This window comes from Protopterus annectens, chromosome 17.part0 (genome assembly GCF_019279795.1).
Source record: "Protopterus annectens isolate FY-2018-M chromosome 17.part0, PAN1.0, whole genome shotgun sequence".
Lineage (NCBI taxonomy): Eukaryota > Metazoa > Chordata > Ceratodontiformes > Protopteridae > Protopterus > Protopterus annectens.
Genome location: NC_056751.1, coordinates 670503661 through 670522924, shown reverse-complemented (window position 1 = coordinate 670522924; position 19264 = coordinate 670503661). Strand labels below are relative to the sequence as shown.

Sequence of the window (19264 nt, the reverse complement as noted above, 5' to 3'; positions counted from 1 at the left end):
AGCGTGTAGCATGTTGTTATAAATCTTTGTGCAGATAAAATGTTTTCTTCAAACATCTGCAACCTTCCAGTAACCATTTTCTCACTGTGGGGTAACCTTCCAGTAACCATTTTCTCACTGTGGGGTCCAGTTATTAGTGTGCTGTTCAAGGCAATGTCTAACCTTTGCTATCATTCTGGATGCCCTTCCAAGGGTATCCAACTTATTTTATGTAGTATGTTAAACGCCATCCTAAAATCTGATATGGGGCTTATCTGCCACCTTCTCCCTTGCACTACTTCAGTTACCTATCCAAAGCACTCTACCAAAATGCCTTCCTTGCAAACTTGCTCAAACAATGCCATGTGCCCAGCTATGCTCCTGAATGAGCATGTCTCCTTGATCTCATGTAGTGTCCACGATTACTTGGATAAGAGTACATCTACCAGTTTTCTACAGTTGTGGACAGACTTCACTCACCACCAGCACTGCCAGTTCTTTGTGCAGGCATAATTCCAAATGCGAGTGTAATGGTTACCTATAAATTTTCCCGCTGTACCCCTACCTCATAATTACTCCAACAGTCACATATCCCAGAGTCCCTAAAGCTGATCTATGATCCAGCAACATCTGTAGCAATGTGTTTCAGGAATAAACTTTTCTGGGAAATATAGTGGACAGTGAATCAACCAGCTAGCTGCACCCTTCTACCTCTCAATGGAACTGTAGCACTGCAATTAGTTTCCTGACAAGCTGTGGTGTACAACTTAACCTTGTTTCCTTTCTGAAGGCTGCATGCAAAGCTGGCTTTTTATGTAATTATGTGCACCACAGTATTGCATTAATTGTTTTTCCCCCCTCCGATTACCCTAGACAAAAAAAATCTACATTTCAGTTAAGAATCACAACTAGAATGATTAAATGTTACTACGTTTCCGATTTCCTTTATACATACTTCTGCCATTGGGTGAATAAAGATTAGCAGTTGTTTCTGCACTTCCAAAATCGTACACCACTGGTATTGCAGGGCCGTTATTTTCAGGGCAGCTTCCACCATTCCAGACAAGCGGCAGTTTCTAGAAGAAAAAAAAAGTTACTTTTCTACTCTGTAAACTTTCAACAGTGGCTGCCACCTCCTCCAAATGACCACTGAAGTAACAAATGAGGTTTAATTGCACAGAAATTCTCACTTTTTACTTGTGGCCACACAACTCACTAAGTGGAGCAAGAAATTTTTAGTCTTAATTTGTTCAAGTTCATCTACTCCCTCATAGCTAACTGAGCCTTAAAACAGGCAGACCAAATGCAAAATACGATGTTTACCATGAAAATAAACAAAAATTGTTTCATTTGATAAAACTGATTTTAACTAAAGTACAAAATGAAAGGTGAGTAGATTCAAATTTAAAGTTGGAATAAATGAGCAAAGAATGTTTTAAGTGCTAAGATCCCCCTACACCACCTAGGCCACAAGTTCCAAACGTGATGCCTGATGAGCAAAGACCAAATAAAACAAATCTCACAGGGCACAAGTTGTGCCTATATACCTACCAGCAACCTATGCGAACAGTACAGTAAAAACTCTCAAGCAACACTCAGTCAGAATCAGGATTTTTATACCAGATGCAAAAACGAGCAATCAAAGGCTCTGAATTGGTGTAATGTTTGCAATGCGATGTACTAATTTGTTAGCAAATCATTCCTGTTACATTAGACAATGCATATAAACAGGGCTATAGGACATACCATGTCTTTCTTTGGCAAGACAGAATTGTTTAAACACATCTAAACTTTACAATTTCTTTTAAAACAAACCATCTCCATTAGAAGACAGACATACAGACACCCCCCTTGGGTATGTACCTTTCAACTCTCCTTGATTCGGTCTCATTTTCACCCTGTTCAATAGATTTGATTTTCTGGTAAATCAATGGGAATGTGTTAGCCTCACCCAGACTCTGCCACAGCTTGCTGTGATGGAAAGATTAGTTTGCTTTTTCTTGTATTTTATCACTTCACTGCCTTTTCTATTGTGTACTAGGATTTGTTTTCTTTACACTGTTTTACTTTATTCTGCTTCTAACTGCATATTAAAACTTCGAGACCACAGCTTTGTCTTGTGAAGTCAGAATATCCCCCCTCCCACCTGGTTACTGTGTTTCTACTTGTCTGCCTATGTTAATTTGAGCATATGTTTCCTCTTATTGGCTGGTGATCACTTTGTGAAATCACCCCCTTCAACTATTTACATTTATTGGCCATCTTACTGTATTCCATAGTGCCAGAATGCAAAGAGTGCCCCCCCCCCTTCAATTTATCTTGCTCTTAAAAATAGTGGCTCTCCACTAAAACAGTTTTGTACAGCTAAAAAAACGTTAGGTTACCCACTTTCATATCCAGCTGCTTACTGCACACTGCATAAACACTTTAATATTGCCTTTAAGCAATGAATTGCAAGGCCATCAATTACTGGAGAGCCCACATTCTGCTTCTCAGTAATCCTTTTGGGATTAGTGCTTCCGTTTTCTCCTGGTTAGAGTACAGTGACATTTCCTGGAGACTGATCACCAGAAAGCCTAACAACTGCTTTATAGGTAACAGCTTGGAATCTGTGCTTGTATTCTGGTCCTGGTAAGAGTAGGAGCAGAGTGCAATTACTCCTCACTGGTCTGGTTACTATATGAGGCACCTACTAGAAAAAGGCTATAAGCCTACAGACCCTTTCATCTGGGACAAGACTGAATCACCAAACATGCTGTGTTTTGTTTTTCTTGGAACTGGTGCTAACATTTTGCTTCTGGTGAGAGAAGCAAAGGAATATTGCATCCCAAGAGAGTGGAACTGTGGTGAGACTAGCATTAGTAGTATCCAGGCACTAGCCATTCGTGAGACTCCCCTCATCATTCATGACTAGCCAATTCTGTTTTCAGTAAGTACTGCTTGACTTGTTTCTAACTTCAGAATATCTGCGCAAGTACTTAAACTAAATTTTCAGGGTCTACATATTAGTTTCCCCCTCAAGTGTTTGGCAGTGCTCTGTACAGACTCGGACATCTTGAGTGACATTTTTTCTGTAAAAGCACAATTGAAATTTTTCCAACATCTAGTTGCATACATGACAACTAGCTGGCAGTGACCAGCACTGTCCACATTGTTGCAAACCAGATACGGACAGTGATTGATATGCTCACTCCAGTCTAATCAATGCTCACTCCAGTCTAATCAATAAAAGGTGTCTGTTGTCAGACATGAAAACTTTCCTACAGTCTGTTACTGGCTTGGTGGATATGGGCATTCTAAGGCAATGTAGAAATTCCCTCATGTTTACTGACCAGTCAAATGGATATGGTGAGCGGGATGTATTTACATATTACCAGAGGCAAAGCTCACAAATGTAATCCTAAAGTCAATAAGGTCAGTAGTACACATGCTGCACCCATCGCACACAATTCAAATCACACATTGACCCCCATATACTGAGGAACTTTCATACCCCTTCCTAAACCAGAGACCTCCAAGACAAAGTACACAATAACTTCAGCAGCCCCAAACACACCACATCACAGAGCTACATCTCATGGTGCCTCTACCTCCAAGCCCATAAGGGAAGTCAACACAAAATCCAACATTCTAGTCTTTGTGGAGACTCCATATCAGGAAACAAATTGATGTCCCTCTCACCTGGCTGAGTAAAGGAGAAAGCTAGTCAGTTGCTTATCAGGGGCTAGGATCTGCCACATTATGCATTCACTCAGGTCACTAAACCACAATTACCAATATGACTCAGTCCATATGGGATTAAATGACCAGATATGTACCTCCCTAGACTATAAGAGAAACATCATGGAGCTCTCGGAATGTCTCAGGCTGGTACGAGCCTAGCAGAGCATTTTACCTTCTCCAAGGATGCCACAATACAAACAAAAGATGGATGGACTGATTGGCTTAGTTTCTGGTGTCATTCTAAGGGGGTGCAATATTTGTCAGCATGGAAAGAGATGAGACTTGCTTTGCCAGGGATGGTCTGCACCTCTCCCCCCTAGGCTTTTGAATATTAGCCAAAACATATCTTCCCCATAGTGCATTTTTTAGGCAATGCCAAACTGAAAGTACTTGACATAGCAAACCAAAACCAAGAAAATCTAAAGGTTTTACTGTTCAATGCTAGGAGCCTAAACAAAGATCCACTCCCTGGAAGTTCTTTACCCTAGAGATTGCCGATGTCTGTGTGGTCTCGGATGTGGTTTAAAGCCACGGAGAGCACACCAACAATGCAAGGTTTAAATGTGTGGAAGGCATTATGACCAGCTTCACAGGCAGGGACTAAAGGTGGAGGTGTCTCCATTTACAAAGATAAATGCACTTCAAGGCTGGTCAAACAGGACAATGCACTTGAGCTGCTCTATATTCAAATCACCATAGGTAAAATCCAATACCACTTCCTTGCAAGCTATAGATTCCCCTATATGACCCAGGAAACCCATACCATGTATTTTAACTTAAAAAATAACTTGCATCCAACCTAATATATTCATGGGTGACTATTACCCCACTATTAAACTGGAAATCCTATACAAAACATACATGCACAGATTCCTGGATTTTGTAAACTCCCTGGACTAGTCAAGACACCAACCAGGGTGGTAACTATACTGGATCTGGTAGTCCATATGATAGAGTGCTGCACACCCCTACTGTAATGCCTTCCCTGGTAAGGTCAGTCCACAAAATGGTCTCCTTTGACGTAAAAAGGAAACTTGGACCCACAGCTCAACTGGGAATATTCAGGAACTATTCTAAAGTTAACCACCTACTATTAAGTGAGCGCCTGGCAAAATTTCAAGCCCCTCTAAAAGCCTTGAGAACACTGCCTACACAGAAGTTTCACAGAAACCCTGTACAACCATGTTAATAGCTGCATTGAGGCAGCTGTACTCCAACAGGAGGAAGTACAGAACTCAACACCTTGGTGGAATCAAAATCAAACTGGATGTGCAACAGGAGGAAGAACATCATGGCAAAACATTAGGAGTTGCAGCACCCAGAAGTGTAAAAGCACTCAAACTAAACAGTCTACCAAAGCCAAATTTGAGGCAAGTTGGGCCTCCCAGACCAAGGACAACCACAAAGCATTCCTTAGCTATGTCTGAATGTCAAAGGCAATATACAATTGTGTGCAGAGCTCATTGTAAATGGAGTCACCTCTGAGCCAGAAGATATAGCAAACCTGAAATTCAGCTACAACTTTATAATCTCCTGAAGGAAGGTTGAGGGGGAGAGAGTAAAGTACAACTCCCCTATCACTAGGGAACAGGTCCTTAATGCTCTCTCCAAGATCAAGAACACTGAATCAATGGGCCCCAACAATATCCCAGAATGCTTCTAAATAGCATGAAACATGACCCATCAGGACCTCTAGAATTACTGTTCAACTGTAGCCTCCAAAACAGGCTTCATGCCTCATGAATGGAGAAAGGCAACAGTCATTCCTCTGCACAAAGGTGGGCCATCTACAGACCCTGGAAACTAGATACCCATAAGTCTCACTAGTCAGAGCAGAGATAGTAAACCTCTAGACATTGGACCCAACCCAATTTGGTTTCAAGGGCAAATCATGACAACTCAACTTGGTGGACTTTAAGCAATGGATGAGGGCAAAATTGTTCACATGGCCTACCTTGAACTGGTCAAGGCATTTGACACATACCCACTCAGGCATTGTTGACAAACTCAAGAGGTTAGGTACAAACCCACATGTCACACGGTGGATAGCCAACTGGCTCACAGACAGGACCCAGGAAGTTAGAATTGGGGAGTCCACCTCTAGAGAGGCCAGTCACAAATGGAGTTCCTCAGGGATCAGTCCTTGGACTGCTACTTTTTGGCATTTACTTCTCAGAAGTACAGCCCAATGTCAGTGGTCTCTGGCGGACTAAATTTGCAGATTGCAAATTAGGAGCAGTCATTGCATCTCACACTGACAGGAGGGTCTGACTGACAAACTAGTGTCAAGAGTCATGGACTAAAACTAAATGCCAAGAAATGCAAAATAGTATCCTTTGGGAAGTTATTCATCCTTGGTAACTATATTGACACTGCTTAGAGTTGACCCAGTAGTCAGGGAATTAGGGACACTGATAGTAATCTAGCCTTTGATCATCACGGGTCTAAGTGGTGAGGAAATCATTCTGTTGCACAACTTGATGCAATACCATTGTTAAAGTCCAAGGAAGTAATTGTTCCACTGTATTCGGTATTCAGACCCATCATGGAGTACAATGCACCCTTTGATATGTACCTAGCCAGACATATCCAACAACTGGAACATCCGCAGAGGCTCCTCACGAATACCAGGTGCAAGTAATATGTCCTATGCAGACCACCTCAAGGCCCTGTCCCTGTATTGTCTCCTACAGGCTTTTGAGGGGAGACCTATGCCTGGTATGCAGGGCATTGTCAGACCCCACTGATGGGCCTCCTGCATATTCACAAAAACAAACTCAAAATTATCTGTTCTAAAGACCCGAATCTTGCCTGTGATATAAATAGGACCTGCTGGAGAGAGGTATGTATCCCACAGATTACCCAGTCTATGGAAAAGGCTCCCCATCCATGTGAAGCAGAGTTCCTCCCTATCCCAGTTCAATCTGATAGGAATCTGGAAATTCATACTTGTTTTGGCACCTATGTCTAATGCAGACAGGTAACCTGTAACCTGTAAATGGTTCATCTCCATGGCCCCTGCTTACACTTAAAAGGGTATCAGAACTTGTCAGACTTGGGATGCATGGCTCAGTGTAAAAGGGCCCTTGTGGTAGTTAACCTAGTGAACACCTAGGCACCTATGCCATATATTAGAGTTTTGCATCTTATTCTGAAAAATGCATTTTTATTTGGTAACATTTGAAATTATAGTAATATTTAAAAACGGTCCTTGATTTGGTGCCTTTGTCCCTTCATTAGTTTGGATTTATCCAGGATTCTTGAATGATGTTGACAGGCATGCACCTCCTATTTTCGGTTACTCATGAAATTTGTGGCTTTCTAGCATGTGAGGACTGCTGCAGTATTAGTTTGACTTCCTAACCTTCAGGAAATGCATGCTAATGCAAAAAATTTATTCTAGCAACTTAATATCAGAGCATTATTTTATATCTATAAAATAAAACCAGTGACAGAATTAATTGCTTCACAGGAGTCTGAAACCATGTGCAGCTTTTTAATACAGCTGTATTTTTATGTACATCTCATAAGCTGTTTATTTCAAATCTGTATTTAGCTACACAAGTATGGTTTAAATTTATGGCAACATAGTTATTCATATGCATTTTAACATGTATGCATATTTAATATTTAAGGAGTCACATTCTTTACCATGATCAAAACTATTTTAAGGACTGCAGTGATATTTTTGCTATTACTCACCATGAAATGTCAGTTGATTTACACTGACAACTTGTTTCAGAAGGGAACATGTGAATAAATCAGTTCAGAGGTGTAGCTAATGCTAATTAGTAGTGTGCTTTACCTGAGCATTTCACTAGTAGCCAAACACCATAGAGTGTTTCAAAAATTGCTCTACTGCACTGTTTAGGGTATGATGCAGAAGTGTACTCCATTTTTGATGGCATATACACATTCAGTCCTGTGGGAGGACTGGAGCAGACAGCCCCACAGATGGTCAGACAGCCCCACAGATAGTAACTGAAAGTTGTGTGTTTGCATGTGTGTATATATGTAGTGGCATTATAGTAGCAGTCAGGGTTTGTGTGTACACACATCTCTGTGGGTGCCTGTGCAACTGTACTCATCTGTTGGTATGGGGAACACTAGCTTTACCTGCACCACTGAAATGTTCAATTCAGGGATAATCACTCGTTAATGAGCTCACGGCTCCATCTGGCTTTACAATGCTTCTAAAACGCAGTATATTGCCCTTGCACTATTGGGCACTGGTGTGTTACTGAAATAGCATTAGTGACTATATACTTCTGAATTCTAGGGTTATTCAGATTCATGGCTTTGTTTATCCTTCGCCTTAATGATCTGGCTAGAAAGGAATTTTCAAGACCAGTGCACCACCCTGATTAACAAATAGTAAAATAAAATTTGGGCCTTGTTCCCAATTCCTGTGCCAAGAGGTTAAAAGGCACATTTTCCTACATCGGTTAAAAAAAAAAAACTGTACCAAAGAAAAAACATCTTGTTGCAACACTAAAGGAGAGGGGATCCTGAAATGCACCAAATTCAGGCCAGTTTAGTCATATGCAAACTTAGAAATACTGCAAGAGACCTGTACTACATGGGGAATGCCAACAATGTACTTAAGATTTGGCCATTCACCAGTCTCAGAGCAGCTGTGGGAACCACAATGAAGTTTTTAGGCATCAAGTGCCCCTATACTTATTGTAGTAAGTGAAGTTATTGAATTAAGGTGAGTTTTGTCATATTGAGACCTTAGTGTTTCAATACCACTGGGAGTATTAATCTCTGTGGTTGACTTTATTTTGCATGCACAGCACTGAGTGAAGCATGATAAATTGCAGAATCTGATAGTGTACATATACATCTATATAGGGTATGTGGTAAAGGCCTGCTGATAGTGTACATATACATCTATATAGGGTATGTGGTAAAGGCCTGGCATCGCAGTACCATATCATGTGCACATATGATGCATGAATGAGCAGATTCAGCTTCTGCGCAACACCCATGGGTCATTTACTGCTCCAGACTACTACAACGACAACCATTTCATAGCAGCTATACAGAAGAGGGACAGGATGCATTACAAGACTGCAGCAACTTCTCTGGCTGTGACTTGCATACTAGGCAACTAAGTAGATAGAGGAAGGCAGTGCATGGTCCTAAACAGCAAGTGTGGGGGGTACAGGCCCAGGGTTCAAGGTACATAAGTTGATCACTGTGTACCTATAGCAGTTTAAGTGGTGTGCAAGGAAAGCAGCTAATCCACAACTACTGCAATGCAACAAATATCTGAGGTGAAGGCAGACAGTAGGGGCATATGTCTCAAGTATGTGACCCGGGAGCTTTAGCATGCCACTTTTAGAAACATATATGGAATCAGTTAAAGCTGTGATTTTGCATTATACTACAGCTTCTGTTTTAGGTGCGCAAGGATGGGTGGATAATCAAGCGATGAAATTGTTTTCTGCGCTTATCTATAAGAAACATGCTGGTATGCAATGGATGAGCTCAGATGTTGGTTACAGGTGTGCAAGAACTGCATGGAGGGTTGGACTACTAGTACAAGATAGTCTCCATCCACACATCTGTGCAGTGGAGTAAGGCAACTACTTCTGTAGTGTACATTTCAGGTACAATTAGTCTCATTTGAATAAAAAAATCTAAGGTTTAGAATAGGGTCTATTCTGAATGGCTACCTCAATGCTCTACATGCGACGTTCAGACCAGAGACATTAATCTGTAACCATTGAGCTCAAATACTGGCAAGCCATTAATGAAAGAAACCAAAAGATGTAAATCTGAAGAGGTCTCAAAATACAAGAGATGCATAGTCACCTTTGCTAATATCAAGCCACTTATTAAAAAACACTTAAATGTTCCCAACAGGACACGCTTTTCAAAATGCTTCTGAAGAGCAGCCAAGACCCATGTACAGCATCAGTCTTCCCATTTCAGAGTTCAAAAAGCAAAGAACCTGAAGCCAGTTCTTAATTCCAATTTATCATAATTATCTTATATTAAAAGACAAGATGGATTCAGAAAGGCCATGGTGAAGATGCTTTCAGCATGCAGCTCTACATTTCTATAGGTCACTGTTCAAGGAACATTTAGTACCATACAGATGGTAAGATTTAGTCTCTGGGACTACAACTGGTTGAGTTCCAGGAGCTCACAGACCACTTTTTTGCCGCTATTGACTTGTCCTGCAGATGTTGACTGCCATTCATGCTTTTACTTGCCCACATTTGGTTGGTGTGTGGCAGTCATGTGGAGCACACAGCCAATTTCAAGCCAGGCAAGTGTGGCAGTTAAAGGGAGGGGGTGGGAGTGTAGCTTTGGGTTTGATAATCTTTTGAGGGAGATGTGGGTTTAGAGACTGGGAGGAGAGTGAAAACACTTTAGCGTTGGGGAAGGAGCAGTGATGTTTTATGGAAGGGAGGGTTTTAGTTTTTGGGAAGGGAGATCTTTAGGTAGCAAAAGTGGACTAAGTTTAGGTAGGTAGACAGTCTAGGGAGCAATCAGGGGAATCTAGGGTTAGGGAGTGGAAGAATTTTACTGTTCTGGTTATGGACTCAAATTAGGGCTAGGGACCAAGTAAGAGTTTTGGGGTTGGAGTTAAGGCTCTGTTAGGGCAATGCAGTTCAGTTAGGCTGGGTGGTGGGAGGGCTAGATAGAAGGACTGGGCTAGTGGGAGTTAGGGCCCTTACCATATAGGGCAAAGGGCAGTCACCCCATGTTGCTAGCTACTAGCAAGCAAGCACTTTTAGTAACCCCCTCCTTTCCACATGTCAGTCTGACAGGGTTCAACAAACCCCTGTTTTGGAGTTTGACTTTGCATTCCCACCGAACTTATTTCCTTAAATTGGCTTGTGCAGGAGGAGAGAGGTTTAAGGGAGGTCAGAAATTGAACAGCTTAGGTAATGCTTGACTTAGGGTTGTTAAACAAAAATGTATCATGTACACAAGTGGAAGGAATGTTAATATGGTTTATTAATGTATGCATGCCCATGTGAAAATGTAACAAACATGTTTAAACAGAAACGATAGTGCCTTCCAGTTTTGCCTCCTTTCATGAGGTCTCCTGCAACCATGTTTATTCTTAGACTAAATGGTGTTTTTCCCTTGTCATTAGTATGTTTATCCATCCATTACTTTTCCAACTATCGGCTTAATACAGTGCAGGGTTACAGCAAAGCCAGAGCCCATCATTTAGCAGGTGTAGAGCACAGAAACTCAACCTGAACAAGAAAACCAACCCATTGCAAGAGGCATACACACACTACATATATGAAGACTCACATCACACCCCAACAGGGGCTGAAAACACATGGCATATCTTTGGAATGTGGAAGGAAACTGGAGCGGTTGGCAAAACTCCATATGGACAGCCTTCTCCACATCTCCTCTTGATTTTAGGAGTCGGTGCACTGCTGGAAATGCTGTGGGTAGGTTGCATTAAATAATCCTTTTAGTACTCCAAGGAAAAGGAAATCCCTCAACCAAAAACATTCGTTACACAAAAAACGAAACATGACAGACAAGAACTATTGGAAACAACCACGTTACTTATGAAATTCTATTGCAGAATGCAGAGTAGATGGTGTATCTGTACCCCATGAAATACAAACTCTAGCAACACAACACAGTACAAAGGTGTTGTTATTAACAGTGCAAGTCTAACACTTTTTACAGTTTGAGGTATGATACTACAGAATTTAAAGTACAAATGTTAAAGAACACAAGTCTCCAAACTTTTCGGGAGACTTCCATTTAGTCAAAGGTACAATGTGTTGGTACATATAACTAAGCAGTACAAGTCAGACAATCTGGTCTGCAAGAATGCTTTTAGGGTGCTGTCAGAATCATTTAAATTTTGAAGGGTCAGAATGTGCAGGATTTCCTCTTCTGATAGGGAGTCAAGCTACAATACAAATATTGTAAAACACTAGGTTGGAGGATGCAGTCTAGGGGTTGTTCATAGGTAGGTACTAGGCTATCGGCCTAAGCCTAGCCAACAAGGTTAACTGGCTTATGCCACCAAAGAAAGTTAATTTCCTGTGCCCCTGTCTAGCACAGCCACAGTGGTGATCCCTGGGGTATATTTCCCATCCCCCATCCACTTGTTCTTGAAGTGTGCTAATGAGGAACTTTGCTCGACATAGATGGGTAAGCTTGTTCAAGTATAGAAGTCTCTGGGACAGGAATCTATTCCTCCAGTATGTCCTGTTTGTGTTGAGGTTTAGGTCCCTAGAGCATGTAGCTTGGAGGGATTGGGATTTCTTTAGGTGTAGCATGTCCAACAGCTCTGGGTTTAACAACTTTATATGTTAGGCAGAGATCTCCTCTGAGTAGCTGATATGCTACAGAGTAAAGCTGGAGTTTGAGATGGTCAGTGTAGGACATCTGTTTTGAGGCCAGTAATCCTCTGAGGTACTTCTGTGGCCTTTCCAGCTGCTGCAGATGTCTTTAGGTACATTCCAAAAGGGGCATTGTACTCTATGGGTCTAATGAGTGCAGAGTAGAGGGGAACAATGACTTCTTCCAGGATGAGAGCCCTTTTGTGATGGTGTGGATTTCCTGACTACTGTGGTGATGTAATCAAGAGAAACTACTGTACACCTGGGTCCCAAAGGCCTCTTATCACGCATTCAGCATTAAGTAGACTGCTGTTTGTGTGGTAGTTCATGGGTACAGAGTTTTTACCAAAGGGGATGACAATGCACTTTGGCATTGAGCTTGAGGCCATGCCTAACACCAGGCATCTGTCTCAATGAGGCCCTTCTGTAGGATATCCACATCATTTGGGGACTCTACTATGGCTCCTAGTTTGCAGTCATCTGCAAACTTAACCAGAGGCCTTCTATGTTAGCCTGTACTTGAGAAGTAGATAACAGGACAGGTCCCAAGACTGAACCCTGTGTTACTCCACATCACTGGTTTAGATTTGAAGTCTGCAACTTTTACAGTGTGGGTTCTGTCAGTGAGCCAGTTGGCAGATGATCTTGTGACGTAGGGGTTTATACCTAGTTTAGTGAGTTAGCTATAATTCCAGAATGGGGGATGGTGTTGAAAGCCTTGGCGAGGTGAAGATAACTTTGGTGACTGCCTCAAAGTCGTCGATCTGGTTCAAAAGGCATGATCTGCCTTTCACAAACCTGAACTGGGTGGAGTCCAGTGTGGAGTTTACCAATGTCTGTTTACGAGTTCCATGATGATACGTTCCATGGAACTGCAGACCAGGCTCATCAGGCTAATAGGGTAATAGTTCCCAGGATCAGTGGTGGCTCCCCCTTTGTGGAGTGGGGTAACTTTTGTTGTGTGCCATTGAGTGGCCACAAAGCCTGACGCGAGACTGATTGAACATGGTGCTTAGGTGGGGAGCCAGTTCGTTCTGAAGTTAGTGTAAAATGCAGCCTGGGATGTTGTCCGGTCTCATGGATGCGGTGTTTAGAAAGTGCAGCTTTTACCTGCATACATGCGATTAGAGGGACTGCATTCTTCCTGTATAGATATGGGCCCTTTAGGGGGCGAGAGGGGGAAGTTAGCAATGAACCTATCTGCAGGATGTTGGCAATATCAGTTGGTTCTGTAATTTTCATGCCGCTGTGCTGCAATTCAGAGCAGATCTGTGCGTTGCCATTGAGATTTCTGACATAGCTATAGAATGCTTTGTGGTTGCCCTTAGAATTAGTGGCGATTGTTTTTGTAGCTAGCTTTGGAGGATCTTGTAAGGGATCTCAGCTTCTTACAGAGTGACCAGGGAGCTCCTCCACTCATGGGATTTTACTCTTTTGCAAGTTTCTTCCTTCTGTTGTAGTGTGTTTATGGCAGGGGACCACCAAATTGGCTTCCTTTTCTTGGATGCTAGCGTCTTGGTTCTGTTTGGGATAGCACGATTCATGCACTCATGTAAGTGCTTAGAGTACATTTGTGTAGGATTAAGCAGTGGTAACTATTGTCCATCTGCATGGGTGTCATGAAGTTCGCCACTTCTGTCTTAAGCATGAAGTTGGCTTTGGAGAATTTTTTTTACCGTGGTTTCCTTAATGGTGGGTGGGGGCGGGATGTGGATATCTAGGGTGATTAGCTTATGGCCAGATCTGACAGAGGGGACTTCAGGTGTGGAACACTGGTCACTCATGTTGATAATTACTAGGTCTAGGATATTTCTGCCCCTGGTGGGGGTATGGATAAGTTTATCCAGGGCATTGGAATTTATGAATTCCAGAAAGTGTTGAATGAATGAGTTGGTACACGAGTAGTTTTCCCAGTTAATGGTGGGGTAGTTGAAATCACCCCATTAGGGTGTTTGGTTGAACCCTAATATTTTCTAGTCTATCAAGAAAAAAAAGGGGTGGAAATCCTGGGGCATGGTGGGGGATCTGTAGCAAGCTACAATTTGGATTGCAGTTTTGCCCAGGGTTAGTTGCACTTGGATAACCTTGGATGCATTATGCTTCACAACTAGCATGGAGGTGTGGATATCAATGAATATGGACACCTCCACCTTTGGTGTTCTGGTCCAGGTTAGATGGCCAAAATGTGTGGTACGAGTTATAGCCTGGTAAATATCTATGTTCACCATTTTAAGGAGTGCCTGGAGTGAATGCATTTTGAAATTTAGACTTCTAGCATTGAGTAGCATTACCCTCAGTCATTGACTGCCTGTTCCTGTTATGGTGGTGAATCTTGTCATTTAAACCTTGCCTAAAAAAGGCACTGTAGGGGCAGCAAGACCCTTACCTAGTATCCAGAATCCCAAGGGGCAACAGGTGGAAGCCATCTCTGGAAAAGCATTGCGATCTGCTGACCATGTCATCCCAGGCAGACAAATACTGGATCCCCTTAGAATGACACCAGAAACTTACCAATTGTTGAAGTCGATCATTTTGTCCTTTTACGGCGGTATTCTGGGCAATGACGAGATGCTACTCAGGGCTACGGTCATACCTGCCTGGGCTACAAGATCAGACAGCTCTTCCATGTCTCAATGTAGTCCAGGAAGGTACATCTCAGGTCATTCACACCAACATGGACAATTACAATCATATTTGTACTTGCAGTGACCCGAGTGTGTGGGTTGTGGTGGATCCTGGCACTCTAGGTGCAGCTGACAGTAACCTTCTCCTTGTTTAGCCTTGTAAGTGGGATAGGGACATCAGTGTGCCCTACCAGTCACATGAGTAGTGTGTTTGGTACATTTTGCCTTATGAGCTGTGGTTTATTGGCACACTGAGTCTGTGGGCTGTGTCTCATTTGGGTTGTATTGGGGATGGAGGTTGCTTGCGTTTCTGCTTTGGAGGTCTGTTGCTTGAGCGCCTCCATGAATGTTTTTGTTTCTATGTGTGGATTTTGGTGTAGGTTTAGTGGGACTATGATGTGTGGTGCAAGTGTTTACCTTCTCCTCTTGACTATCAAGTTCAATCTTGGTTGGAGAGAGCTTTACCTCCAGTTTGGCTAGATAAGTACATCTCACAGGTTGTGGTGTTGGGTGGTAGGAGGAGAGGGTTGTCTGTGTATATGAGGCAATTGCTACATTGCCCCAAGATGCCCAGATTCAGACAGAAGAGAACACTGGGAGCTAACCCTTGGACATGCCTGAATAAAAAAAAAAAAAAAAAAACTTTCCTCTAGACAAGTGAGGAAGAGAGCTGTTTTTTTAAGTGAGGAAAGTACAAAAACTGTTTTCGTCTAGGTAAAGAGGAAGGTTGAATGCTGTAGTAATTTGTAGCTTTAGTGCTAACAAGTTCTGAACAAGTGCTGAGCACGAAGCAAATTCAAGTGCTAAAAACCAAGAATCTGTATCTAGAAGTAGATACAATATGTATGCTCAAGTGGAATGGTGCAGGAGTCGCACCCAATACCCCATTTCCCTTCTGCCAGTTTTTGTAATTTCTGAGATTACAAGTCTTGAGTGTTTCTCTCAAAAGGCATAAAAATAAAAGGTACACCTGTGCTCCAGGACAGTTAAAATTGTCTTTGTATAAACAAAGCTCATTGTGATCAGAATGATGCCATCCATGTTTGGGAAGATGAAATGAGTAAAAAACAGAGCACAATAAGCAGTTACTGATCAGTCTTGTTTCTACCAAGGAACTTGTTGGATTCACTTATTGATGTAATAGCTCTCCATTTCTGCACACAATACATCACTGTGTAAATATATTTACATCCAAATGTACATGGGTCTATATCACTTCAGTCATTTCAACGAACAGCATTTAATTGGAAATGCAGTTCAAACTCCCCTCACATGGGATCACAATCCCCTATTATATTTATAGACTCCAAGATCGCACTACAGTGGGGAAGGGGCAAATTTCTTGACCCTCACTATACCATGATCTCAGTATGAACAGTTCGATTAACAAAGTAATTACATTGAAAATGCAGTTTGATGAACTGATAAGAGACCCATATTATGCACACATTCACTTTACAAAATGTTAGATCCCTTCTGTAAGAGGGAGAAGGATTTGGTGTCAGTAAACAGATATCCACGTTTTGCCAAATATATTTTAGGCAGTTGCTTGTCATAATGAATACCGATCAATACCTCTGGCTGGGCACAGAAACAATATTTAGTTTCTGAAATCAGACAAGAAAAAAAAACAAACAAGTTTTTAAATTCCAGAAATGTTGGGAGCAGAAAACATTTAAATAAACCTATAAATAAAACCACAGTACTAGTCACACAAAAATGAATAGTTTCAGTAACTAAACAAAACCAAGTAATGCAAATTATATTTGGTAATCACTTGACAAGTGTGCGTCTCAAGGAGTGAATTCACATTATGATAGCAACCAGTAATTGCTTAGTTGCCTTAGCCAATTGTCACAGTATTTCCTTCATTCTCCCCAAATGTCTGATTCAGTTGACTGACATGTTTATACAGGGTTTCTCCTGTCGGACCCTCATTTCCGCTTTTCAGCATGCTGCTGCATTCTGTACCACCTGGTCAGTTTTCCCACTGTATGAATGCTTGCCTTTGACACTCATAAAACTAATATATATCTATATACCTACCTAACTATATACCTATCTACATAGGTAGGTATCTATATACCTATCTATATACCTATAAAAGTTTAGGAATATGGAAGTTGCAAAAGCAGTTTTGTTCACTTACTGCCGGTTGACCAGCAGACTCCTGGTAATTTGGCTCAGACAGGGAGTAGTAGTCATTTGCACAAGTTATGTCTAAAACCCTGCGGTGTATCCCCCAGTATTCAGCTTAGCTTTGTTCCCCCATGGACATGCAGCTTTCACGTGCAGTAGGCTCTGTTTGGTTATCCCTCCCTTCCACAAGAGGGGTCGTCAGCAAGAAGCTGCACTATTTCCCCTCAAGCAGAAGTTTCCCTGGTCCCCACTGGAAATGACACTTTCCTGTGTGCTCTGTGCCTACTAGGTCAGGACTCCATCCCTCTGTGCCACAAAGCTACAATAGGGGATTATGATCAGAGGTCATGCCCAGTCTCCCAGTGTCAGAGCCAGTTGACTGATGGAGCACACGACACTCCCTGATCTTGCACTCCTCGTTCCTTCAGCCCCGACACGACACCCTCCCTGATCTTGCACTCCTCTCCCTGATCTTGCACTCCTTGTTCCTTCAGCCCCGATACCACGACACTCTCCCTGATCTTGCACTCCTTGTTCCTTCAGCCCCGATACCACGACACTCTCCCTGATCTTGCACTCCTCGTTCCTTCAGCCCCGACACCACGACACTCTCCCTGATCTTGCACTCCTCGTTCCTTCAGCCCCGACACCACGACACTCTCCCTGATCTTGCACTCCTCGTTCCTTCAGCCCCGACACCACGACTCTCCCTGATCTTGCACTCCTCGTTCCTTCAGCCCCGACACGACACCCTCCCTGATCTTGCACTCCTTGTTCCTTCAGCCCCGACACCACGACACTCTCCCTGATCTTGCACTCCTCGTTCCTTCAGCCCCAATACCAACAGTATTGGTTTTCATTCATTTTGAAGTACCAGTACTCAAGCACCTACCTATTCTGCCTGTCACGTAGTCCACTTCATCTACTTTAGACTGCTGCACAGCAATACTTATCTAGGTTGCAAAACTGGCAAGCCTTCAGGCAGCCTGTTATGTAACTTTGTACATTACCTGGCTACCCACATCAGTTTTCATCTTGAATGTTAAATGTATTGTCATTTGTACACAAGACTATTTTATCCTCTGCAATTTCATACAAGGTAGTAAACAAAAGTTACATTACAATGCCATTTCTGAATACAACACTCATGCTAAACAGAACAGTCCTTAGTTGTCCACATCTTGGGAGGGAAATCAAGATTTCAGTTTGCAAGCCCACATACCCAGTGACGTACATATTATGTTGTCATATCCTTTATTTGGTCATATGGGCACTTCACTTTGTATACCACTAATACACCATCTACTTTGCTTCTCTCAAACTTTAGTGAATTTTCAGTTATTCTAAAGAATTACATCTGCATTCATCCAAGCCATTGTGGCTTTCATAGACTCAGTCATTAGTAAAGTGAACATATCAGTTCATCAGATTCAGTTCGCCACTGATGAATCAGGAAATAGCTGGTTTCTATCTATGCTAGCAGTCATTCAATTTGGGGGGTTTTCTGTGTGTTTGCATATTATATATCTGCTATGGATCTACTTCTCAAGGCTGAAACTTCAGAATGCCAACCATATGACAGAGACACACACACACACAGACAGAGAGACACACACAGACACACACACACAGACAGAGACACACAGAGACACACACACACACAGACAGAGACAGACACAGACACACACACACACAGACAGAGACAGACACAGACACACACACACACAGACACACAGACACAGACACACACACACAGACACACAGACAGAGACACACACACACACAGACAGAGACAGACAGAGACACACACACACACAGACACAGAGACAGACAGAGACACACACACACAGACACAGAGACAGAGAGAGACACACACACACACAGACACAGAGACAGAGAGACACACACACACACAGACACAGAGACAGAGAGAGACACACACACACAGACACACACACAGAGACAGAGAGACACACACACACAGACACAGAGACAGACAGAGACACACACACACACAGACACAGAGAGACAGAGACACACACACACACAGACACAGAGACAGAGAGAGACACACACACACACAGACACAGAGACAGAGAGAGACACACACACACAGACACACAGACAGAGAGACACACACACACAGACACAGAGAGAGACAGAGACACACACACACACACACACAGACACACACACACAGAGAGAGAGACACACAGACACACACACAGACACAGACACACAGACACACAGACACAGAGACACACAGACACACAGACACAAACACAGACACACAGACACACACAGACACACAGACACACAGACACACACACAGACACACAGACACAGACACACAGACACACAGACACACAGACACACAGACACACAGACACACAGACACACAGACACACAGACACACAGACACACAGACACACAGACACACAGACACACAGACACACA

General features: G+C 42.5%; 1 protein-coding gene across 1 annotated transcript in view; it reads right to left on the bottom strand.

Moving 5' to 3' along the window:
- Positions 1-19264, bottom strand: part of LOC122791270 (intelectin-1a-like) — a 181602-nt gene that overhangs the window by 70103 nt on the left and 92235 nt on the right. Inside the window, exon 6 of the mRNA XM_044058941.1 lies at positions 935-1055. Within this exon, the coding sequence (XP_043914876.1) occupies positions 935-1055 (121 nt within the window). The remainder of the gene's footprint in view (positions 1-934; positions 1056-19264) is intronic.